General features: G+C 39.7%; 2 protein-coding genes across 3 annotated transcripts in view; both read right to left on the bottom strand.

Annotated features, from left to right (window-relative positions):
• The window catches only part of dgkza (diacylglycerol kinase, zeta a), a 104,511-nt gene extending 96,075 nt beyond the window's left edge, over positions 1-8,436 (bottom strand). Inside the window, exon 1 of the mRNA XM_026267704.1 lies at positions 7,944-8,436. Coding sequence (XP_026123489.1) covers positions 7,944-8,224 — 281 coding nt within the window. The 5' untranslated portion in view covers positions 8,225-8,436. The remainder of the gene's footprint in view (positions 1-7,943) is intronic.
• Positions 8,437-11,875: 3,439 nt separating this feature from the next.
• The window catches only part of creb3l1 (cAMP responsive element binding protein 3-like 1), a 29,873-nt gene continuing 15,881 nt past the window's right edge, over positions 11,876-25,867 (bottom strand). Inside the window, exons 4-12 of one of the 2 annotated variants that reach the window (XM_026267693.1) lie at positions 22,458-22,542; positions 20,896-21,095; positions 20,637-20,786; positions 20,445-20,503; positions 19,841-19,909; positions 17,283-17,382; positions 15,688-15,838; positions 14,770-15,013; positions 11,876-14,103 (exon numbers count right to left, since the gene is read on the bottom strand). In XM_026267693.1, coding sequence (XP_026123478.1) covers positions 14,067-14,103; positions 14,770-15,013; positions 15,688-15,838; positions 17,283-17,382; positions 19,841-19,909; positions 20,445-20,503; positions 20,637-20,786; positions 20,896-21,095; positions 22,458-22,542 — 1,095 coding nt within the window. In that variant the 3' untranslated portion in view covers positions 11,876-14,066. Of the gene's footprint in view, positions 14,104-14,765; positions 15,014-15,687; positions 15,839-17,282; positions 17,383-19,840; positions 19,910-20,444; positions 20,504-20,636; positions 20,787-20,895; positions 21,096-22,457; positions 22,543-25,867 lie in introns of those variants that run through there. The other variant, XM_026267694.1, reaches the window with a different exon arrangement.

Below are 25,867 nucleotides of genomic sequence, written 5' to 3'. Positions count from 1 at the left end.
TAGCGCCAAAAAAGTTGGTGCCTCTGTCGGACCATAATTTCCTTGGATGCCCCCTCAAAGCAACAAAAAGCTTTCTGCCGACTGGTCATTGGTGAGGTCCAGATTGACGGCTCTTGAGGCCATACAACAGAAAACAATACCCCAGACCTTCTTGCTTCTTTTAACAGCGTCTTTCACCTCGAAGGTGGCCAAAAAGGTTGAGAGTTGTATACTTGAATGGGCTTGCTCTTTCGGTATGCTCTTGAGGGAGATCACTCATTACTTGCTGGCACATCTTGGCTCTTCGCTTTCTACAGGTGACACAGTTGTTCAGCACATTTTTAACAGTTTTTTGTCCCTGCATGATCCAGGCTTTCCATTTTGTCCATAGAAGGGTACAGACAACACCTTCATGGTTTTCTGACTGGTCCTTCAGCAAGCTCCTCAGGGGATGCTCCCCTTGTGATGAGGTCGGCGACGTTCTGTCTTCCCTTGACCCACATCAGACAGGCCAGCACAGCTCTGCTTTAATGACATCACATTTCTGGTCTAGAGGGGGGAGCTTGGCCTCTGATTCAACCAGCTTCACTATGATTCCGTCTTCTGTCTCCCACCATAGATAAAGAATGGCTCCGTAGGAAGCTTCGCTACCATCGGAAACCGTGATCCCCATTGGGCGACCTATGGCTCCAAGGGCTTTGAGACTCCTGTCAAATGAGTTGGCCAAGCATTACATATTGCTCAAAGAGTTTTAATCAGGGTTATAGAACCCTGCAATCTGACTCAGCAGAATGCGTCGGGTAAGAGGGTCAGGGGTGCTGCCTCTTATCTCATCCTCTCGTAAATCCAGACTGGTCCTCATCTTTCCTCACCTCCTTGAGAAGTTCACCAACATCAACACATGGAGTTTATCAAATTCTGGTTCATATCCTAATCCCAATGCCTTATTCTCCTCATCCCGCATCTGGTTGGGGAGTATCAGGGTCTTGGGTTCTGTTGACCTGACATTGCTGGAGTCAGTGGGTTTTCCACTACTCCCACTTTGGCCTGTCAGGACCCAGGGCTTGAGGGGGAAGCCACCTGCTTTTAGGATTTCTTCCACTCCTTTGTTCATCTTAATCAGAATTCGGAGATCATCATGCGACGTGAAGATATTGTCCACATAGCAGTCCTCTGTCAGGATCCGGCACTTTTCATCCATGGATGTAAACTGAGGCAGGTTTGCGGTCTCTCTCATGGCAACCTGAACAATGCATCCGGCAGGCTTGTCACAAATGTTGACCCTGACTACGGCAAACACACCGATTTCATCTTTGCGGTTGTCCCTCCAGAGGAATCGATGGAGATGGACCTCCTCGTCTTTCAACCACACTGAATTATCCATTTTCTTAATATCGCCAAGAGCAGCATACAATCTGCTCCTGAATCTCAGCAGGACACTTCGGATCGAGTTGAGGACATTAGGGCCTTTGTGCAGGAGGTTGTTCAAGCTCAACACTTTAAACTCCTGGCTACTGTTCCAGACTATCCTCACTGGCGTTGAGCTGGAATGAGGATTCAGGGCAACCAGATGGCTTATGTTCCAGATTGGGCCATTCCAGGACCCAATCCTTTCCTTTGTGAGCTCGGTAGCTGCTCCTCTTGATACCAACTCACGGATCTGCCAGAATCACAAGGTTACTAAGGGCCAGCTCCACTGCTTGAATCAGCTCAATTGCTTTCCTAGGATTGTCTCCCTTTACGGGGATAGGCCCTGAACCTCCTCGGATATCTTCAGGATTTTCACCTTGTTCCCAAAGCGGTTATCAAGGCACCTGAACATTTCATCCATTGATGCACAGCTGGACAGAACAAAGTCTTTCTTCACCCTGTCACCTAGACTTGCCAGGAGGTGGAACCTTGTAACACCAGCCGTCCCCAGTGGGTTTCCCAGCTGTTCCAGCTCTTCCCACTTAGCCTTCCACCCATTGTAGTCGGTCATGTCTCCCGAGAACATTGGCAGCCATGTTCTTTCAAGACTGATCTGTGGTCTGAAGCCATACGCCCCGGGATGCAGGCCAGAGATGCTTTGTGGTGGTGCATATAAAAATGCAGGTGCTCCAGTACTGGGTACAGGTGTCACACTGGGAATTTGGGACTGCATGCCAGCTCTAGTAGGCCCCTTACCGGACTCGCTATGCCCTCCATCAATACCTGCATCTTCAACCTCTTCTCCCCAGTCAACCTCTTCTGTCCATTTTAACTTTTGCCAGCTCCGCACCCAGTCATGCAATCTGTTGACCAGCTTGTATAGCTGCTGCTTATACACTGTTGTCTTGGCTCCAGAGACAAAACCTTCCTATTCAAGTACCTTCTGCTTAAACATTTTGATTCTCTCCACCAGACCCTCTCTCAGGACTTCAAAGTCTTCCTCTGAAAACTTCACATCAGTGTTCTCCACTTCAGTACATTTCTCCTCTGCACCGTCGGCATACAACTCAAGGTCGATATAGGCAAATTTGGACCACAATGTCTCCTTAGCGAGCGCTTCTTTACCTGCTTTTTCTTCCTCGTTTTTTACTCCTCCTAGAGCATCAACATATTCGAGTCCATCGTCATGTATCTTTCCAAAAGTCCATACCCTTTTTTCAAGAAGGTCTACAGTGAGGGACAGCTTTTTTGCTCTCTTGCTGAAAGAGCACTGTGCTGTTGAGCGCTTTCTTTTTAGGGCCATACATTCTGCCAAATCCATCTTCCTTTCCCAGCACTAACCAATGCAGTGTAACACAGAGGGTCTATTCGCCCTATTCTTTTCCTGGTCAATGCTGACAGGGCGGTGGCAGACTTGGCTTAACGTACTTGAACCGTGTGGTTTATTACGGTTCCATTTTCTTTCCACGGAAAAGGCAACCCAGTGTACAAAGGATATTTCTTGGTATTGCACATTTGTTTGTTTATTTTTATTTTTTCACAAAGATAACCAGATAATAAACCAAGTGGCTGCACACCGGATTGATAGTCATTTCCAACTAAATGAATTTCACGTAGTAAACACCAGTCACATGTACTCACAGCACACTCCTCTCTTAAAGAGGCACTACACTATTGGGCTGCTAAACCTCAAACGTTTCTTCATAAGTGCTACTTGCAACATTTGAAGCTCTGGTTTAAGGTAACCATTTGATTAAACATATAGATAAGAAATACCAGAACTTCACAAATCTCCACCGAAAACACAACACCAAGAGACTGATACACATTACGTTCACAGGCAAAACCAAGTGTGCATGTGAACTATGTGTGTTTTTGACTTAATCTTGCGTGTATTTGACAGCTCACATGAAAGAACGACTGTCTGTGAAAACCACAAGTTTAAACTGACAAATCTTGTTAAACATGCAAAGAATAAACTTTTCATAATGCCTAAGAACTGCAATGTCATGTGAGCATGAGCGCGACTGAGATGATAATCATAAACCAACAGATTTGCAGTTTTTTGCTGCCATGGTAAACTAGGCACAAGCTGTAAAGGCACAGCCCTCTTCTGAAAAGGGGGCGGGGAGCAGTAGCATTTAAAAAGACACATGAAAACAGTATGTAAGACAAAAATGGGTATTTACAGCATGGCATAATAAATGTACTGTGATTTATTTTGAGCTGAATCTTCACAGACACATTCTGGGGATACCTGAGAATCACATCTTGTAGAAATTGCTGTTAGAGGTAAGAGCTGTGATAGGCAGGCACAAAACAATATTTCTACAGTTTCAAAAATCAACATGACGAACCAAGACGCATGCATAATAAGCAGGTGAACATTTATTTAGGAATTGATTTACTTATTAAATAAGTATATCATGTGATACTGATGTTTTCAATTTGACAAGGCTACAGAATAATGAGAAATATTAAATCTCCTGAAATTGTCAAATACAATGTGTCTCAACAATGATGTGATAATAATACAATTGTCCATAGTTTGCACGAACTGAATGTTATAAATTTGCAAAACAGGGTAAAAGGGCTTTTTGAGCTCTCTTCGTTATATTATAACTATTCTTTATGGAAGCAAGCATGCCCATGAATCCCTGCTTATTCATTCTTTTTAAATCCCATTTTTCAAGCAAATAGTCTAGTAATTTTCTAGTAATTTTAGACATAACAATAGCTTTCAAAAGTAAAGAAGAATCACTGTAGAGTCAAAATGCACTAATATTTTAATTAGCGTAGTTTTGCTTACACTATAGCATCTCAAAATGCATTAATTATCATCATTTGCATTCCAGTTCGAAGGAAGTACATTTTCATATTACACATTAATGTTTTAAGTTAAGTGCAGCTGTGTGTGTGTGTGCTCTTGTGATAATATTCCAGTGTTGGATTAGTCATCGGTGTAAATCTACATAGCGGATAACACATACACACACAAAAAAAATATATTTGTACCTTTCCATACACAGGTTTTGGGAATAGTTTGTACCTCTTCCTTTTCAGGACCTTCATAAGTCCTTTCATGTGGCCTCTTTCTACTTTCTACACAGTAGGCCTCCTCCTAGGAACTAAAGTTGATGAAGAACTAACTAAGTGAGTGATGATAAGAGCATGCATGTATGAAGTAAAATGAGGTACAGTATAATACTACATGCGAATAAATTAAAGTAGCAAAAATTTGACAAAATTTGAATATAGGCTATTATATCTGTCATGTTGTCAAGTTTCCCTGCAATTAATGACTTCTCTCTTGTGGCCCATGGATATGGATAGAGTTCACTGGATGTGAATTTCAGAATCTCATTTAAAGTACGAGGTCATCAGGGAACTTTTTGCCTACTGCTTTATGAATACTGAGAAAATTCTGACATACTTCTCATTTCACTTACTGCATTTATACTCAAATATGGGGCTGGCGTCGAAAGCAAATTCTTTTCTCAGAGCACAGAAGTCCCAAGTGATTTTTGACTAATCCATAGAGTTTCAAGTGAAAAAAAATAATTACTGACACAAATATATTTTTAAAAATACTGTTAAATCACATATTAAATGATATAAGGGTCACTTTAAGAAGTCTTGTGTTTTTTCCCATTTGACCAACAAAAAGAAAATAACAATTATATGGTTTAGAAACAGGTTTTTTAGGAATTTGTGGAATGTCAAAACAATAAATCTTTAACTTATATATAATATATAAAATCACATTTTTTTTGTTTGTTAAATCCACTCTATACATTCAATAATTAATTACGTCTCACAATCTCAGACTTTCAGAGGAATAGCTGAATTACAGTTAAAGGTGAGACAAAGTAACCTGCTTTGCAGTTGTCTATAATCTAAATCTGTCCTGCACAAAGACCTCTTGACTGTCATTAATGTATGTACCATCCTATTTATAAAAGCCCTTTTAAATGCAAATACCAGAATATAAAGCTGAAAGAAGCATGTCGTGACTGCAGAGACATTGCTATCAGATCAACATTATGAAAGGAAACTGGTTTTAGTCCTACAACATAAAATCCTAATAGATATTTACATCAAAACACAGCAAGAGCAACAAACTCAGGTTGACCAGATGGTCATGTATTGCATTGTTTTTGCTCTGGTAATATTCCCACAGGTAGCTGTCCACATATTTCACTCTTTTTTTAGCTGCTAATTGACTCCCACTCTAATCAGAGCTAGAATGATGATGATTCACGGCTGACTGCCCCAAACACATTACTGAGGTCACAACAACAGCACTGAGGTGGAAGGCTACAGGGACAGATTGGTTGCTGTTGTGTTTCCGCCTGTTATCGACTTTTTCGATGTAGATCCTCTTTCTTTTTCAGGCATTGATTCCCTCTGTCTGTCCTGCCATTGCTGGTGCTGGATGATGTTCATTCCCTTTAGGGTGGAGCCTTATGATTCGAGAGGAATTTTGGATCAAGAGTAGGGTTGTGATCTACTTTTCAGATCACACTATGGACTAGCAAATATTTAACTGCAAAAAGAATATGAAATGAATGTTCTGTGTGTTTCATCTACTACACATACTCAAGCAAGAGTGACACTCAATGTGTCTTCAGCATCTGCTGTCTGACTATATGAGGACACATGAACTTCATTTCCAGAGTAGGGTTGGGCGTTCTTCAAATTTGTCATCAGACGATGTCTACAGTGAAACATCGTGATGGACGATGACATCGCGAGGGATTGGGGGAGGTGTGCCTTTGTCACGTCCAGTGTAGACGATCTTTAGCTGATGCAACGCCACAAGACAACTGTCGCATCTGTTGTAAGGAGACACTGTGTAAGGAGAGATGACTGAGGACAATGGGGAACGATTTGAAGATCCTCAGTAACACTGACAAACATTTTATCTTGTAAAATGTGTGGTAAGAACTGCCACTCCATAGCATAAACAGAGTACGTGCTATGGCGAATCTCGAAAATGATCGTAAACAGGGATGGAAATGAACTTTTTTGTCTACCAGCCACTGCGGCTGGTGGATTTCATTCTGAATCCAGAATGTAAAAAAAAAAATGAAAAAGGAATTTGGGAAAAATTAAAAGATTTCATGGGCACAATTAATATAGGGTTATTTCAGCATCTGCCCTCCAAGAATCAGGGTCAGACAGGCATTGACTCTGGTTGACTGCTTTCACCAATGCAAAACCACTTGTGATTTCACAGTGTCCCTCATCCTCTTATAACACACTCGGAGCAAAGAAGAACCCATCCACCATCAGACCTACAAACACATGCAGTTCACTTTGCACTGCGTAGTATAAAACCCTGAACATTATTGCATAATCAGCACAGCTGCTGCTGGTTTCATTTGAGATTAAACAAAGAGAGGAGATCAAATCTGCTGTACTATTTCCCAAAGATACATTTACAATGGCCGAGAAAAACTGAGGAAGCTGTACTTCCTCTTTTTTTGACCACTGAAGGTCAAGCCTTTCAGTAATACAACAACTTTACCTTGTCCTACAGAAACGAAAAAAGGAAAAACACGTTTGTGGGACAACTAATAATGGCAGAACACAGAAGTAACAGGTCATAAACCTTATTTGTAGATGTTGCAACCAATATCCACAAAAAAAGCATGTGTTGTACAAGAAAAACTGTCAAATTTATAACACTTTCTTATATACCATTATCTAACTCCATTAAAAAAAAATCCTTCCACCATGCCTAAGATAGCTGTGCTAATGATGACGTTGATTATGTGCGAAGAGATTCTGGCATCTGACACCAGAATAATTCAATTTACAGCCAACTGGTCCTGATGACAAGAGAGCCATGTTGTTTGGCCTGATGAACTATTATTAGTCACTGTTTTCTAGACTACACACTACTTGTTAAAACAAATCACAACAAATGGAAAAGTTCATGTAAGTGTGTGTGTGTGTGTGTGTCCTTGTTTATGCTGCATTGTGGGTCCCCACAAGGCTAGTAAAACCTGATGATAAATTTAAAATGATTCAAAATAGTAAATTCTGTTTATCTGAAAGTGTAACAATGCAAACAGGTTTTCTGTAAGGGGTATGTTTAGGGTAGGTTTAAGGGATAGAAAATATAGTTTGGTCAGTAAAATAGTAATAGAATTCAATTTAAAGTCCACACAATTCACATAACGTGTGTGTGTGTGTGTGTGTGTGTGTGTGTGTGTGTGTAAGCTTAATACTATTACGGCTGGTAGTCAATAGGTTACAAGAATGTGGCGTTTCAGCTTATGCTGGAAGTAATCCAGATCATCCTGTCTGTCCGTATAGTACCACGGGAGACAGCTCTTCAGTAAACGACAACATTAACCAAGCTGCAAGTGATATAGCTCTGACTGTAACTACACTAACAGAACAAATAAACCGTAATTGCGGCTGGTCAAAGGCCAGCTGAGACTGAAGGGAGTTGGTTTCAAGTTTGTAATTCAAGCGAAATGCTCGAATGTTTTGACGTTTCCTAATTAACCCTGGTCGAGTCGTTTACCGTGAGTGAGTTGTACCTGTATGACACCTGTTTCCGGATGGTGAGGTGTAGGAACTCGCTGCTCTCCGCCTGGATCTCAGGAGACAGCCCCGCTTCTCTCCTCGCCGCCAGTCGCTTGGTCCCGTTCCCCGGACACTCATGCTGTTTTAAAGTTGCTCCGCTTTCAGAGAGGAACACGTCCTCCTCCTCCACCACGTCCTCCAAGCTCGGGGGTATCAGGATCGTGACCGGAGAGTCCGCGGAGCTGTGTGCGGCGCGAGACGAACCGTCAACGGTCGCGACTGATGCTTCTGCCATTTATTAAACTAACTTGATAACGGTGCAAAGTATCACACTGAGGGGCACAGCCAAGGTTAAGAGATTATATGTGCTTTCCGTTTGGTCTCAAGAGTGTTAAAGCAATGGAATTGTTGTTTCGGGGCAGTTTGTCATAGATTTGATCATCACCTTCAGTTATGGTTGAATCAGCGGAGAAGACGACGACCACCTCCAAACACACAGCTGACTGTGTCACACGAAAGCCCGCCCACATGTACTACCGATTCAGGATTAGCCAATCACGTGTGAGAATGCAATAAACCCCGCCCATCATAACCACAGCCGCGGAATCATCCAATCACAAGAAATATATCTCTCTATCTCTCTCTCTCTCTCTCTCTCTCTCTCTCTCTCTCTCGCCGTCACACACACAATCCTCACTAAACAGGCACAGACTGGCACATAATACAATACAGCACTCCGAAAGAATCTCAAGAAGCACAAATTCCTTTTACTGTCAAATTTTACCATTACAACAATATTGTGTCAGAAACAAACTTGTCAACATTATTCGTTTGTTGACAAATTGACAATATGTATAGGCCTGTTTGAATTGTGGAAGAAGAGTGCTTTTTTGAATAGAACATTTTTTTCTAGTAACTGTATGCATGTGGACTGTATGCATTCTTCTGTTGTAAAACTCAATTCAGTACAATAAATCAAAAACAGACATAGTATTGCTTTCACTGTCAATTATATTACAGTGTTATGAAGTCATGTAATAATAATAATAATAATAGTAATAATAATTCATTACATTTATATAGCGCTTTTTTGCTTTTTCTACACTGTGAAGGGGTTTCTCCTCATCCACCACCAGTGCAGCATCCACCTGGACAGAAAAGCACACCACACACCAGCTTATTGGTGGAGAGGAGACAAAGTGATGAAGCCAGTCAGCAGATATGGGGATTGTTAAGAGGCCATGATGGGCCAATGGGCGAATTTGGCCAGGGTGGCATTTTTAATGACAACAGATAGTCAGGACCTCGGTTTAACATCTCATCCCAAAGGACGGCGCTTTTTTTTTATAGTGTCCCTGTCACTATACTGGGTCATTAGGACCCAGATTGAGCTCCCCCTGCTGCTCTTACTAACACCTATTCCAGCAGCAACCAAGCTTTCCCAGGAGGTCTCCCACCCAGGTACTGAGCAAGCTCAACCCTGCTTAGCTTCAGTGAGCAACCAGCCTTGGGATGCAGGGCAAAGGTTTTACAGCCATGACCATGCAAAACACTTCTCAGATCACTGCAGCAATACAAGGAAGAAAATATTCCACCAATAACATAACAGTTTGTGTGGGTCTGAATCCATAAAATAAGACAATCAAATGTAATCACTAATCAGAATGCCATCACACTGAATGAAATTTTGAATTATATTTACACATTTTCAGGTCTGAACCCTACACTTTCTACAGGAATTCTAATGCATCAACATTTCTGGGTATGTAAATGTTAGAGCACAACTTTTTTGTCATACTTCACTGGCCGCCAGCTGTGGCTCATCAAGTTCAAACCACTTATGATCTACAGTAACAGCCAACACAACCTCCTGCTGTAACATCTGTTTTTGTGTTCCATCCGGAAATATATAGTCAGTGAGTAAGCAATTTGTGCAAACATGGAGAAAAATGAATGAGATTTATTTATTTGTTCTCTCACCGTGAAAGTTTATTTATTTATTTTTTGATAGAATTTTATGGAAAGTTCAGTTTGTTGCAACATGGGAGAAACAATGCAGTGAGAATATTTTACATCATTAATTTATAAATTACTATTATAATAGGAACACTTTGAAACAAAACAGAGGGTCTCTAAACAAGCTCATAACACAAGATCCCATTCTCCTTAGAGAATCGACATCATTAATTACTTGTCTGAACAAAAATACAGTCATGTAATGATACTCACAGTACAGGCCTGTGGGGTTACAGTCACAGATGTTGTCTTCTTGAAAATGAGTTTACACCTGCAGTTTCCCCAATTAACAACTAAAAGTCACATTAAAACCAGACTGTTGCCAAAGAAATACCCAATTTAAAATAACTTCCACACACACATATGATTTCTCTCAAAATTTCAAGTGTACAGACTAAAGTGTATTTATTGTCAGATTATTTGCAGTAATCAGTTTAAAATTATTACAGCTTTCATGAAATAAAAATAGAGTTCCAGTATCAATAACAGTATCAATAACATGTGCGCGCACACACACACACACACACACACACACACACACACACACACACACAGGCTGTATAATGGTATGGGTAGCTATGGATATTTGTGTGGGCAGAACATAGCCTATGTCCTTTTTCTCCGTCTCATCGCTCCATTTCTTTATCCTCCATCACGCTTGGTCGCTCTCTCTTTGGGTTTTATTTCTCTTTGGGTCTAAAGCACAACCTCTGTGGGAAGTGTTTAAGTGTTCTTACAAGAAGTACCTTTATAGCACAAATAGCTGTTATTATAAGATCTTAGAACAGACATAACCTTCATCTCTCAGAAAATCTTGTTTAATTTAACCACAGATAATGATTAACCACACAGAAAGAGTAACTTACAGTTTTATTTTGTTAATCATTTTATGTCATAGTGAATACTGTATGCAGGATTGAGGACTGCTGGAGAGTTTTGTGGAGTCAGAATTAATCAAGTTGATGAATCTATATGGAAACCACACAACAAAATGTCCAGAAACCACAGAACTAATTTTCTCTTTATAACAAGTCTGCATGAACTGCATTAAAAGGTAAAACTAGTCATACATGTCTTGTGCTGTATATTTTAAAATTGAATGTGGTAATCTTTCAAATTGTTAGACCACTGTGAAACGCAGCAATGCTAGACATTTTATACAAGGGCCCCACTGACTGAATCCTATTTATATACAGCAACACTCAGTGCTACAGTGTTTACAGTAAAAGCCTCAGGCCTTAACTTCAATTATAGTTTATCTGGGAAAGTGTTTACTTTCACATCTTCAAAAGTTACATGTATATATATATATATATATATATATATATATATATATATATATATATATATATATATATATATATATATATATATAAAACATTATTGTAATGTTTTTATTTGACCTCAACATTTTACATACTGCAGACCTATTCCTGATACAGAATTATCAAAAGGCACCTTACAACTGTTCATTGCCGAATGCATTTTAAACCTGATGTACCAGTTTGAACTCATATTTGTTCAGTCCTGTTTATCCGCACATAGTACAGTTTAGCTGAGTAGCAGCATGGTATGTGATAATATTTGTTTTTAGTTTTGTATGCCAAAAACACAGATATTTTGGTAGAGACTGCTAATATATACCAGAAACAAAATATGTCTGGTAATATTGTCACAGCCCAGTTTATCAAGAAAGAAAAAATGGATAATATACTGCACTGCATGGTGCTGGACAGATAAAGGCCTGACATCTGGTGGTCATAATTTCAAAATACACACTTGAGATGATGAATGCTGATTTTGCAGGAAGACCAGATGCTAATAACCTCTCCACACCAAACCTTTTAGGTTAAAAATAAATAAATAAATAATACAAATTCACATTATTCATAAAGATGCTGTAAAGCAGAAAATAAGACAGGAGACATAATTGCATCTGCAAATTTTGTATTTTGCTTCATTCTAACTCTACTTTAGATAAGACAGAAAAAGCAAGAGGTTCAGAGCATAGATACATACAGAGCCAGATCCATACACAGTTACAAATCAACCCAAGCCGCATGGTGATTACCAAAATGCACTGGAAATATAAAAATACGTCCTCCATATTTACAACCAACATTTACCATCAGTCATATGTACAAAGGGCAAAAAGGGCAGAGATACAGATAATACCAGCAACAATTATTTTTAAAGCATAAACTCCATCGTCAGACTGGACATTAGATTCAATTCCAGAACGCTCAGATATTCCAGGTTCTGTGAACATTATGTGCAGTGAAGTCGTAAAGTTTCCATTTATCGTCTTAGAAATATACAAATCAAAACAATATTTTTCCAGGTCATTATTATTATTACACTACAGAAATACAGGTCGATGGACTATAACAGAGGCGATGATGAGGACCACTCTGTCACTTAAGTTAAAGCTCTTTAAAACGATGATTAATTCAGTTTTACACTGATAATATGATGTTATCTACAGTTTTTCATTGTGTTATGGCACATATACCACAGAGTAGGCCTAATTTATAAGAACTGACAGTGACAGATTAATTTCTATAATTTAATTAGGGCTGAAAAATGCATTGAAATACTATCAGTGGTTATTTCTAGCTGTACAATAAAAAATTATATTGTGGCTGTAGCATCAGAGGACATCGTAAAAAAATTATTTAACAAAAAAAAAATTGAAAATTGTAAATCAAACCCAAAAGATTTTATGATTAACAAATTGTTTCTGAACAGTGACATCTATCTCATAACAAAAAATTATCTCCTTTAAGAAAAAAAAAAGACTTTAGTAAAGCATATTTACACAACTGCACCATCAAGTCCCAGATATTTACGGTGAATTTTACAGTGGTCAAATAGTTTGCTCATGAACAGAATATAGACAGTCTAGACTAACATTAAAAAGAAGCATTCCATATTCAGAAAAACGTGTTTAAATAACATTAATTTGTAAAGAGGTTCACTATTCATAACGGGAGTAACTGTTTGTTTTCACGTTGTATCCATTATAGCCAATGTTTTTTAATGGACTCATGCGGATTGTGCAGAATTCTTCAGAGACTGAACATGGTTAAACACACACAGGATTTGATCGTCCCTGTTCATTTTTCTCTATATACAAAACTTTCTTTACATAGAAATAAAGATAACAGAAAAAAAACTGTTTAACAGTTATGACAACAAGATCATGTAAACCTTACATCATCTTTCATTTAAACAAACACAATAACTTTCATAATTTTTTTGTGCATAAAATAAATATGCTCTTTTTTGGATGCTGCAAATACTAGAATATATTACGGATAAACTTTGTAATTCAGTACAAAAGCCTCTGCCTTTTAAAAGTAGAAAACCAAAATAAAATGCATTAATAAAAGTAAGCAGAGTAAAAGAGGTTTAGGAGGGAACTATGCGGTTAGGAGCTTTTTAAATATGACACAATGAAAAAGAGCGCAAAGGCACTTAAATCAATTAGTTTTCCTAGTGCAAAACAAGTGCAATCCAGCTTAAACGTATTAGGGAGAAACAAGCCAAGATGGCAGAGGAAGAAAATCCTGTCAAAGCAAGCTTTGCAAAACCGCAAAGTACGTCAGGCACCTGTGATTACACCCACTGGAAAACATTCAGAGATTTAAAAAGAAGTCATAAGAAGAAAAAAAGAAGTTCTTTGGGGTTTAAGTAGGGATATGTAGTAAATGGACAGTCTCATGGCATTTTAAGAAAATCAAAGCAAACACTCATGAACTTTCCCTCCCACACCCTGTGTGTGAAGTGTTTAGTGAATTTAGAGCTGCAGGCTCACATCCATCTAAAACAGAGCAGCATCTACAACCGCCCACATCCTCTCTTCTCTCTCTTAGTCCTTAAACTCAGTGCTTGCTGGTAAAGGGGAGTTTCAGTGTATGGATGGACCCATTTCTCTTCTCACAGTTCTGGGGCTGAATGTCATTGGAATGCATGTCAAGTGGGTTGGATCGTGGTCATGAGGCTTGTTGGTTTGTTAGGGTTGGGTCAGGTGACTCAGGGTCTGTAACGGTCAGGGTCAAGGGCCGAGTAGTGCAGGATCATGGGACGTCTGTGTGATGAGGCAGCTCCACCCAGAGGGATTAAAAATATTCTGCTCCTCCTTCAGGATCCCGCTTTCTGAGAGAAAAGAGACAATTCTTATTTCTAATTCACAATATACACTGGCCTTAAAAAGGCTTTTAAATGTTTTTAAGTCTCTTATGTTCATCAAGGCTGCATTTATTTAATCCAAAATAAATTAAAACTGTAATATTGTGAAATACTATCACAATTAAAAATAACTGCTTGATACTTTAATATATTTTAAAATGCAGTTAATCCCGGTGATGCCAGCCTTAACTTCTGTCCTCAGTGTCACATGATCCTTCAGAAATTATTATTTTGTTATGATTTGGTCCTCAAGAAATGTTTCTTACTATCAATGTTGAAAACAGCTATGCTGAATGTTTGAAAGAACAGCATTAAAAAAAAAATGTAATTAATTAAACTTCAGCAAATCTCAAAATACATTTTTCTTTTTCATACTGTACTCTACTGTTATTTTATGATGCCTAAATTGTAGCATTAAAAACCATTTACTTTTTTGTGTGTGTCTATTTTTAATGTATATAGACAAAACAGTGTAAAATTTAAACACCAGCTGCTTATAAGTAATCTACCATAACACAAAAATAACTCCTCTTATCTGTATCACCAGATTTTTAATATCAGTGCATCTTTAATAATTAAGTTGCCATAAACTACCCCTGAATGGATTTAAAGTACTGTCAAAGTGTGTCTCACCTGGAGTGGTAGTGTGGTTCTGGGGGACGGAGTGGGGCCGCGGATGTGTTGCTGTAGCTTGCAGGCTCGGGCTGGGCCTGGCTCAAGTACCTGCTCACAAGAGCAGAATGATCCTGCTCATGGCTGTCTTTCAGGTCCTGGACATGTCGCGGCACCCCCTCCATCCTGTCCACACTCAGCACGCCCCTGTGGCCGTCCTCCACTGGGGCACCCTCGTCATAGAAGAGCAGGCTGCGGGAGCGGACTACACACACAGGGAACAGCGTTACTTATGTCATATGTCTCGCATAAGATAAGCTCATTTTGACTTTCATGCGATTTGTAGAGTGAAGAGAAGCGTTTTTGTGGACTCAGAGAAAGTGGGAGAAAGAAAGAGCAAGATTTGGAGTGAGCTACTCTCTTAGGCGAAACAACACGCATTTTCGGTTACTACAGCAACCCCTTTGCCATCATCCACGGCCCGAGACTGTATGGCCCTTGTGAAAATGGATGAGGCATTTGAAACCCCTTTCAAGCACAGCTTTGATAGAGCCGAAAGAGATGAGGCTCAGTGTGTGTTGTAAAGTTGAAAGAGGATTGTAAAATCTGCTCAAAGGGAAGTAATGATTTCAATCTAAAACTCTCTAGATGTCTGACAGTAATTTGAGGGTGAGAATGGGCACTGTCGGCCCAGGAGCTCTGTTAATAACCTTTAGAAGAGAGACAGAACTCTTTCAGTCTCTCGTGGGGGGATCGAAATGACTGCTGTCAAAGACACACACAGCTATTAGCTGCCTGGATAATTCAATGTGTCTGAAAGCCAGATGACCTACAAATAAATGCTTCTTTGCACATGTGTAGAGAAATTTAATAATATCATGCAACGTACACAATGATAGCTGATCTCGGTTAACTCATTAAGGGCAGGGATGAACATACCCTGGCTGGTGGTGTAGAGGTCACCTGAGGGCAGCGGTGCAGACTTCACCGTGTGTGAGGATGATGAGGATAAGGAGGAAGAGTAGAGGGAGAGCTCGGGCAGGCAGGGAGCCAGCGAGCCCAGCACCAACACAAAACACAGCGCCACCACCTGGCCAGGAGGAGGAACCACACACACGGTGAGCACACCGCCCCACTGTAATCTACTTGAACTACAGCTCTCAGAGCAGAACTGACCTGCCTTTACATGCATAGGATCAAAGCACTAAACTAATAGATATTTCATTAGAATAGTTCAAACAGAAATGAAAATGTACTCAGCCTTGAGCCATTCAAGATGTAGATGAGTTTGTTTCCTCATCGAAACAAATTTAGAAAAATTTAGAATTACACCACTCACCAATGGATCCTCTGCAGTGAATGGGTGCCGTCAGAATCAAAACAGCTGATAAAAACATCTCAGTAACCCACAAGTAATTCACACGACTCAACTTGACATCTTGTAAAGCCAAAAGCTGCATGTTTGTAAGAAACAGATTTATTATTAAGGTATAATAACTTTAAATTGTTGCTTCTAGACAAAATCCGTAATAATGCTTTTTCCAATAAAAAAAGTCATCACCCTGTTGTCCTCTTACATTAAAATACACTAACATATTTGTTTAGAAGAGTTTTGGACTTGTAAATGATACTTGATCTGTGCATATTTTTCCCCTGATTCAGATGAGACAATGTTTTCATTGGAGAAAGCAATATTATGGTGGGATGAATTGGCCGGGGCTGATAGCCGTGGGAACGGCGCAAGGCCGGTGGAGTGATTTGGAAATGAGGCCTGGGCCTCTCTCCTCCTTCACTGTCGTCGCTCCACTTTTGTATCCTTCCCATCTCCTTCGTGGAACTTGAGACCGGTGAGTGGAGCAGATGTCGCTCATTTCCAAATCACTCCACCGGACTTGCTCCGTTCCCACGGCTCTCGGCCCCGCCCCACTCGTCACATATGGATAGAGGACTTATATTGTAGCTGGAAGGAACAGTTCTCTGTTGGAAAAAAAAACAGCTTATGCTGGTTAGGTATGTTTTGAAGCATGGCTGCTGGTTTGAGCTGGTTGACCTGGTTTCAGCTGGTCCTATGTTGGTCTTAGCTCCTGCTCAGGACCAATTTAGGATCAGCACATGACCATCTTAAACCAGCTCAAACTAGCAGCCATGCTTTCAAACATACCTAACCAGCATATGCTGTTTTAAAAATTTTTACAAAATGCATCTCTTCTCTTCACAAGCTGTTAATTGATGGAGTGGTGTCGTGTTGTGGATTATTGTAATGCTTTTATCAGCTGACTGGACTTTCATTCTGATGGCACCCATTCACTAAAGGGGATGAATTGATGAGCAAGTACTGTATTGCTAAATTACTCCAAGTCAGTTCTGATGAGGAAACACACTTGTCTACATCTTGGACTGCCTGAAGTACATACTGAGCAAATTTTGGGGTAAACGATTCCTTTAAGACTCTGCTTTGTTAGAAAGAATCACTGAGAAAGTGTATGTAGGTTGAAATAAATGTACGTGTTTGTACAGTATATGTGTATATATACCATGAGACAGGTTCCGGTCTGCGTGGAAGCAATTTTGCAGGACCGAGGCACTTTTCCACTCACTAGAGCCTGAAGTCTTTGTAGCTGTTGTAATAGAGACCTAAAGATGATATAGAAAACACATCAGAAAAAGAAGACTGATTAGTAAATTCTTTAGATCAGGCTGTAGGCAGCATATTTTTCTGCAGGCTATGTGTGTTCCTCTCTGAGCTGTTTTGTAACAGCAGGATCTTCTTATTCAGAGAGCATTTCAGGATTATACACTTCTTACTCGCCACAGTGTTACATAAACTGAACTCCCCTTCACACCACTCACAGTCTCTCACTCTCCTCCTCCTCCTCCTCAACGCTGCCTGCTGCATGCATGCAGTGGCTGTGAATTTATTTCCCCTTCAATTATGTCATTCTTCAGCCGCCAATCAAACATAAGCTTCTTCTCTTGCTCTCTTATTAATCTGACTCAAAACAGCACAAAGTCAAACACAACTGCAACACTTATAGCCATATAGTTCAACCTGGTCTTCCATTTTCAGTGTCATGAATTAACTAATTTAAATCAGCCCCACACTTGTCTCATTTTTGACATGATCACATTAGTACACAAAAGGACACAAGAAATGTATAATGATTCTGTTGCAGAGTTGATAACTGAACTGATAAACATTTATATTCCCCACAGTATACAGTGCATAAGCAGTGGCCTGTGAACCTGTGTTTGTGCATGTAATCTCAGCAGCAGACTTTCTCACTCAGAAGAAATGATCCAGTTATAATAAAAAACGACATTGAGCTCCCTCTAGTGGAGGAACTAAGACGCAACATCACATGCAGTAATGAGTAACACCACAACCTCCACCACCAGAGAGAGCCATTGCAACATGTTGGAAAACAAATCAAACCAAAAAAATACTACATTGCTATTTCATCATTTAGCAGACTCTTTTATCCGAAACAACATACAGTACACTTATAACAGAGACAGTCCCTCTGGACCCCTGCAGTTAAGTGCTTTTTCACTTGACTAGATCACCTCAAAATAAACCTGTATATTAGTTTTCACCTAAACATACACATACAGGATCACTCATAATGAATGCTGTAGACTAGTCTAGCTCTAGACGGTATGTTTTCAGCATTGGTGAAGGGCTCAGACCGCCTTGCAAACCTAGCAATAACCATCTCAATTTGATTGAATAAACAGTGGTTTACTCAGATTAATATACAACCCACCCACTAACACACAAACACAAACTCCCCCCTGCTGTCTCTTTGAATTCTCTTAGATAAGTCAGAAGGCTCTATCCTAATAAGAATCGGCAGAGTGCCAACACACACAGTCTCTTTATCCTGTAATGAGAGGCAGGCCGGCACCGTGCTGCGTGCTACTTTAAGTGTGTTGTTAATAAGGGGCCTGTGCCAGTCCTCTATAAAAAGCATTACTATATACTTACACACATATTCATGTCACTCTTACCTACATACTAAAAGCACTGATGACAGTAGTATGCTACAATAAAGCTTCAAAGCCTAAAATAATGGTGAAATATAAACAACGCAAAATTTCAGGGTCAGAAAGATTTCTTTGTATGTTTTTGAAAGATGCTTTTTATTATTCTCAACAAAGCTGGATACAATTGATCATAAATACAGTAACAAAGTAATATTGTGAAATATTACTATAGTTTAAAATCACTTTTTTTCTATATTAATATATTGGCAAATGTAATTTATTCCTGTGATGGCAAAGCTGAATTTTCAGCCACCATTACGCTAATCTTAAATGCATATAATCCTTCAGAAATCATTCTAATATTATGTTAAAGGTGAAATTATAATTTCAACGTTGAAAACAGCTTGATGCTTGCTGCTTAATATTTTTGAGGAAACCAGGATACATGTCTTTTTTTGTATTCTTGCTAAATAGAAAGTTTAAAACAGCTGTTATTTGTAATTTTTGTAATATCATAAATGTCTTTAACTGTCACTTTTGATCAGAGTAATGCACCCTAATTTTTTTAACTAACTTTTAAATGAAAGTATACTTTCCTGCATGTTTTTGATAGCCCTTTTTTTATTCTAAACACTGACAAACCTGTATGGCTTACTCCAAAAGAAATTAAAAGATAACTTAATTTATGTTCGACGTGATGATGATTCAATGACTGAATTCTAATTTTAGGTGAACTACCCCTTTAAGAGCAGTTCTCTTCAATAAGGTTTTAGAGTTAATCCACAGAAAAAGAGCTGACTTTGATAACACACAATCCCTCACGGTGCTCTCTCTTTCTGTCTCTTTAAACAGTAGGAACAGACAGCACCCGGGCGACAGCGCCTATGTTCTAACAAGGCCACCCAGGAGAGAATGAAAAGGTGCTGCTCTATATGATCGGAAGGGGAGGTTAAGACCTGCATGCATCTGGTCCGACTTAGCAACACCTGCTGACTGCGAAGAGGCTGCTGCATACGCTTACCGCAAACACGGTTACAATTAAACTGATTAAAATCCACCTATAAAGTATTCACTGTGATTAAACACAAGCACACGACTGGTATCTCACCTGTTGGCATTCTCGAGCGTCTCTACCTTTTTCCACAGTTCATTGTTCTCTGAAGTATAGTTCTCAACTCTGAGGAGGAGAGAGAAAGTGTGTTATTGCACACGGAAACAATGACAGATTGAAACACATAAATAAATCGCTTCCAAATGTATAACCATGCATAACCCAGTCAACTTGACTGACTTAAGCATAGTGGAAAAAACAGTGTGTGTGTGTGTGTGTGTGTGTGTGTGTGTGTGTGTGTGTGTCCAGCGTGAGTCCAGTCTCTCCAGCACATTATCCAAACCCTGAGAGCCTAACAGCAGCATAAAAGGGAAAATGACTCATGCAAACGCACACACACCCCAATGAGTGTATGGACTGTAGCCATTGGCTGCATTCACACAACAAGAGCCATAAAATAGCAAGCGGGATATATATATGATTAAAGGAGAGGAGGTCAACGAAGAGAAAGAAGGATGAAGGCACCAAGAAAACACAGACGACAGTGGATGCTAGACAAACAATGCAAGAGGAGGGGAAGAGAAAATAAGAGCAGGAGAGAAAGGGTGAGAGGGAGTAGAAGAGGTAGAGAACAAAGGAGTAGAGTCGGGGAGGCAATTACTTTTTCTCCAAACACTCTACGTATTCCTTCTTCTTCCTGCGGCTTTCTTGTGCAGAGATCTAAGAAAAAAAATGCATCTACTTTAGCACTGAAGTATAATGTCTATATATGTATATGTGCACCAAAATCATATAAGAGGAGGATTCTAACTGAACCGATTCTATATTAATAGTATGTGATCATAAGTAATACCTTGTTTTTGATTTTCCTGCGCACCCGTTTGAGGGCTTTCTCCTCAGTTTTAGTGAGCGGTAGTTTGTTGGGGACGGGATATCCCTCAGCGATCAAAGTCCTCTTCTCTTCCTCTGTCAGCATCAAAGGGCCTGATGTTCCCTGCAGCTTCTGCATTACAACACAAGTCAGCGTTTTTCCCTCTGTATATATGTGTTCAGTATGTATGGATATAAGAATGAATGTGGTGCGTCACATGCTGAAACTGCGTTTGACTCACATGCGGGGCGGTGAGGAGAGGGGACGAGGAGATGGCTGTGGAGGTTCGGGCCTGTAGCCGGGCAGGGCTGGACGGAGGCAGTGAATGTGGGCTCTGCAGGTGGCCAGGGCTTAATGGTGGCAGTGAATGTGGGCTCTGGGATCCGTCGCTGTCGCTGCCGTGGCTGCTGGGAGGAGTGGGCGGCAACCGCAGATGCTCATCTGTTGGAAAAACAAAGATACGAGACACACTTGAAACACCTGTAACCCGTTCACTTGTGGCATTCACATCTTAATGATCAGGTTTGATTCCGTACATATGCTAAACAAACACGGCAACCCATCAAAATAGAGTTCAAATGGGCTTTTGAGCAAAGCCAGGCCAAAAAAAGTCTATTCACCTGTCATCATGCAAAGCCAATAAAGCCTAATCTGTTAAACTTTTATTCATTTCGCACACAGCAAATGCATGAACAATGCTTCTAAGTGTGGTGAGTGTTGGACTCATCATGTGTTTGGTCTGGCCATGTTCCATTATATACACAGAACTGCTTTAATGCTGTTGTTTCTGGATGAACAGAATGAAAGGACGTCATATTGCCATACAGACAGCGCACACACAACACTTGCAGGTGCTATAGGTTGCTTGCCATTAGAAGATTTTCATCCAAAGTGATGTGTGGTGGACTGAGGGGACAGTCACACTGGAGAAACTTCTCCAGAAACTCTCAGCAACTCAGTGGTGGTGACTTTAGAGCTGGCGACTTAACTTAAAACCTAAAAATAGTCTAGAACAAATATCAAACAATAACAGCTATTAAACGCAGGGACTGTATGTGTTTGCGGTACATACACAGAGATCTAACTTATCAATATCACGACCATCCAGTTACTTTACTATTCAAAAGTCTGATCAGTCATCAGTCAAAAAAACAGTTCTTTTGCACTGCCTATTCATCAAAGAATCCTGAATATGAAATTATAATTTTACTGTATTTTGATCAAATAAAATGCATCCTTGATGAGCATAAGTGCATGCAAACAATTCACTCTACACAATGGGCTACAATGCAATTCTCAGAGGTTACATCAGACTTGGTTTTCATCAATGGGCCATTCAGAAAGGGCTAAAGTTGAGATCTGAGAGATTGTCAAACACATGCAAAAGTTAAATAAAGAAACACTCACACTAAGCCTCATTTCCTCTGGAAAAGGAACACCATTAGAGTATTTATAACCCTGAACTGACCGTAGAGCGAGGGGGCAGAATAAAAGTGGGCTAATTTGCTTAGTTTTGCCATCTTTAAACTAGTGTGGAAGAACTGCACTGGCCATATGTGGCAACTAAGTGCTATATGTTGAGTATATTAGCTTGCTGTTGTGTATCTAAAGTAGTGTACTACTTTAAAGCCTTGTATTTAGAGGACAGTCATGGTTAAAACTTAAAAGACTAGAACTGCTGTACCTTCAGTGCTGGGCCCCAGTGCAGTCACTACTAGGCATGCAAGACTCAAATAATCAAACTGTTTCATCACAAAGACCATGTTGTTCAAGAGCAGGGCTGAAGAGAGATTTCACACCCACCTGAGGGCACACTGAGGAACTGGTTCACCTCTCTGGGCTCTGCTTTGATGGCAGGAACAGAGTTTGAGCTCAGGCCTTTGGAACTCTAACATCAAAAACAAAAAGCAAAACAATCACCATGATGACATCAAAATTTAGCACACTTTCCTGGTATTACACAATTAATCTGTCTATGTTTGTGCTATACTATATTGTAATATTTGATCAACATTTTCTGCAGCTTCTTTCTTGTTCTGCTGATAAAGACAGGTATCTCCCTACATCCTATATTCATTCATATCCTGTTTCACTCAAAAATATGGCACAAGAAGGAAGTAAAATTAAATTCTCATTCATTACAATATGCAACTAAGGTATCTGTGAAAGAAGCATCTTGTCTGTGTTATCTCAATGCACGTTACAGCAATATGTGGCGCAGAGACATCATTCAGCTTTATCTGAGAGCCTCTGATGAAATCAGGCTGCAGTGGTCTGTAGCATTTAATGATTTCTGATGGTACTCAACTGTTAGGGTACTGGACTAAATGTGCTCCATGCTGGATGTCTGAGACAGTAAACACAGCTGAAGTCAGACTCAAACTGTTTACATTGACAGAGCAAAAGCTACCCGCTTGCAAACCACACACAGTCTGGCCATTATGCACAAAGTGGGGTGACATGAGCATCAGATCAGAGGGGCTGTTGTTCCCTTCACTTTTCCCTCATACGTCCCTCTTATTATTTTCTGGGTCGGCGGACGGTATTCCCCACCAACTTGAGCTGGTAAAGGCCTTTGTGCAAAGAGACTAAAATAACTTTACTGTAAAAATTGCTGAGGTGTGCTATTAGCTGGATTAATCACGATACAAAATCAGTTTGTTTACATATTATATGGGTGTGTACTGGGTATATTTATTTTGTATTTATAAATAGGCACACACATGCATGTATATATTTAAGATTTCTTTTTTTTTACATTAAATATATTTATTTATCATATAAATGATATATAAATATAAAAAAATGTAAATATTTGTAAAAATAAATACATGTTGTGATTGCATTTATATATACATAATAAATAAGCACAGTACACACACATCTATTATGTAAACACAAACCTTTATTTTGGATGCGATTAAACAATTGACCGTTTTCTGTGTCACGTGCACTCAGATATCCCTGTTTATTACACGGCTCTGTGGAATACTTGTTTCTGATTGGTCAATCGTGCCATCCAGTGGTATGTTATTCAACCGCCAAATTGAATAACACACCGCTCATCCGGGTACTACAAATAATCTTGACCGGTACTACGTTTATGCTTAACGAGTCACTCCGCTATCGCTGACTGTCTGCCGCAATCTTGTGACTGAAAACACTTAACCACCGCGTGTTACAATGGAAGACTTCAGCATTCATTTCAACATATATGGTAAAAACATTTGTTTAGCCATGTAATAAACAGGATAATGTACATCCAGCTGGATGTTATCTCAGAATAAACCCCTTCAAGGCTGATACAAGACCCCTCTGCTTCCCTCCGCTGATCACCCTGTCTGGGTTTATTCTGAGATAACAACCGGCTGGATGTACATTGTCCCTTACTTATTTGTCAGCAAAATTATGTCAGATTATGCTAAATGCAATTTTTGGGATATCTGGGTGCAGGTAATACTTAAAACGAGTACACACTGTTCATTTACATTTACTACTTACATTGTAACAATACAAAGCCTGTTAAAAATAAGGAAACTTAACCTTTATTGAATTAGTTGAGTCAATGATTCAATGACTCATACAGTAAGACTCATAAAACAATCGCTTGAAAAGTTCCATTATGAATCAGTGTTTTAAAATTTTATTCTGGCAATGATTTCATTGAATTGCTCATAAAGTGTCCAAATATGCTTAATAAATAGCAGGATAAGTGCAGTATGTGAAAGGAGTTGTATGTATGAATTTATAGAATTCATAAAAAAGCAGGCATAAGCTACCCAGTTGGTCTACTGCTTCTATAGGGCTTCGAAAATGCAAATTACACGATGTCACATGAGATAAGCTGTAAATGGCAGTGAAGCAGCACGCACGACTAAACTGTAAGTATCTTGACACTGACAATTTTGGGAAGTAGTATGTCCAGATTGCATTCATACTAAAATATAGAATTTATTTTTAATAGTTCAATGTATAGTCCAGTATTTGCACTGTGCACTTGTTGCTACAAACTGGTGTAATGTTTTAACCTGCAGTAAGAGTCACTGAAATATTCTCTACAACTATACAGCCTGTCAGCCTCAAATCCCAGGACTGAAACTGATTCATAAAAACTGTAAATACACAAAAACTGAATCTTTTGTGTGTCTATAAATTCTTTTTGAAGTGTCTATAAAACATATTTCGAATAGCCATCCTCCCCTTCTAGTCAAGTTTCATTAAAATTAAATTACATCAAAATCAGGTCATATTCTGTTTTAGTTGGACCAATAACTTGGACTAATTCAACATTTCAAGGTGGCCTCAAATGGTTCCAAAGCACTGCCTGAAGATTATGTAATATATGCAGATCATGAATTATAGTTATTATGGTGCTCCATGTCTTAACGCCATGTTATTTATGGTTTGTGTTTATCTGGTGAGAGCTGCTCTTCCTGTGGCACACGGTCACAGTGTCTCCATGAGGACGCTCTCCAGTACAGCTGCACTCTGACAATACAGCAGAACCCAGTGGGATGTCAGAACAGATTTACACCATGTGCGTGTCTCGCTGCCCTTCTTAAATAAATGACACGTGCTTATATAACCCGTCCATCCTGAATATTATTTCTTCTAGCCAATTAAGTTATTCTTGACAGCGCTTCTCACTTGTTAACTTCTAGCAAAAATGTTCAAGCCCTTGTTCTGTGTATTTGCTTATTTTGTTGACAGGTATCTTCACACAGTACAACCTCGCTCCCCAGGGAGGACAGAGTTTATGGGAGCTGGCGGAAAGTCTGGCCTGAGTTAGTGTCAAGTCAAGGAGAAGAGAACAGTTCCATGGCTCTGATGCTCAAAGAGAGTGCGGTGCCAGATTCCAGAGGCCTCAGCAGCCACAAAGAACTCATCTACTCTCAGCTCAACACTGATGCTGCTGGAGCCGATCCCCATGCTTCAGTAAGTTCAACTCCTTACACCCGCACTCATACTGCGAACATGCTCACTGGGCAGAGAAGTGGAGCAAGCTGCCAGAGGAGCAAAAGAGCACATGAAGCACGTGTGTGTGCATGTTTTCCATTGTCATACTAATACAATGGTCCCTTTGGTGTGCAGTGTGTGTAAGGTTCACCATCATTAGCTCGCTTACATCTTTTGATACCCACTCTAAAAACAACATCTTCCTGACTAAGAAAACGAGTATGAAAACAACGTCGGTTTTCAAGATTAGTTGTATG

Source organism: Carassius auratus, chromosome 7 (assembly GCF_003368295.1).
Source record: "Carassius auratus strain Wakin chromosome 7, ASM336829v1, whole genome shotgun sequence".
Taxonomy (NCBI): Eukaryota; Metazoa; Chordata; class Actinopteri; order Cypriniformes; family Cyprinidae; genus Carassius; species Carassius auratus.
Note: the sequence above shows the minus strand (reverse complement) of the source record. Positions and strands in the feature narration are given on the sequence as shown.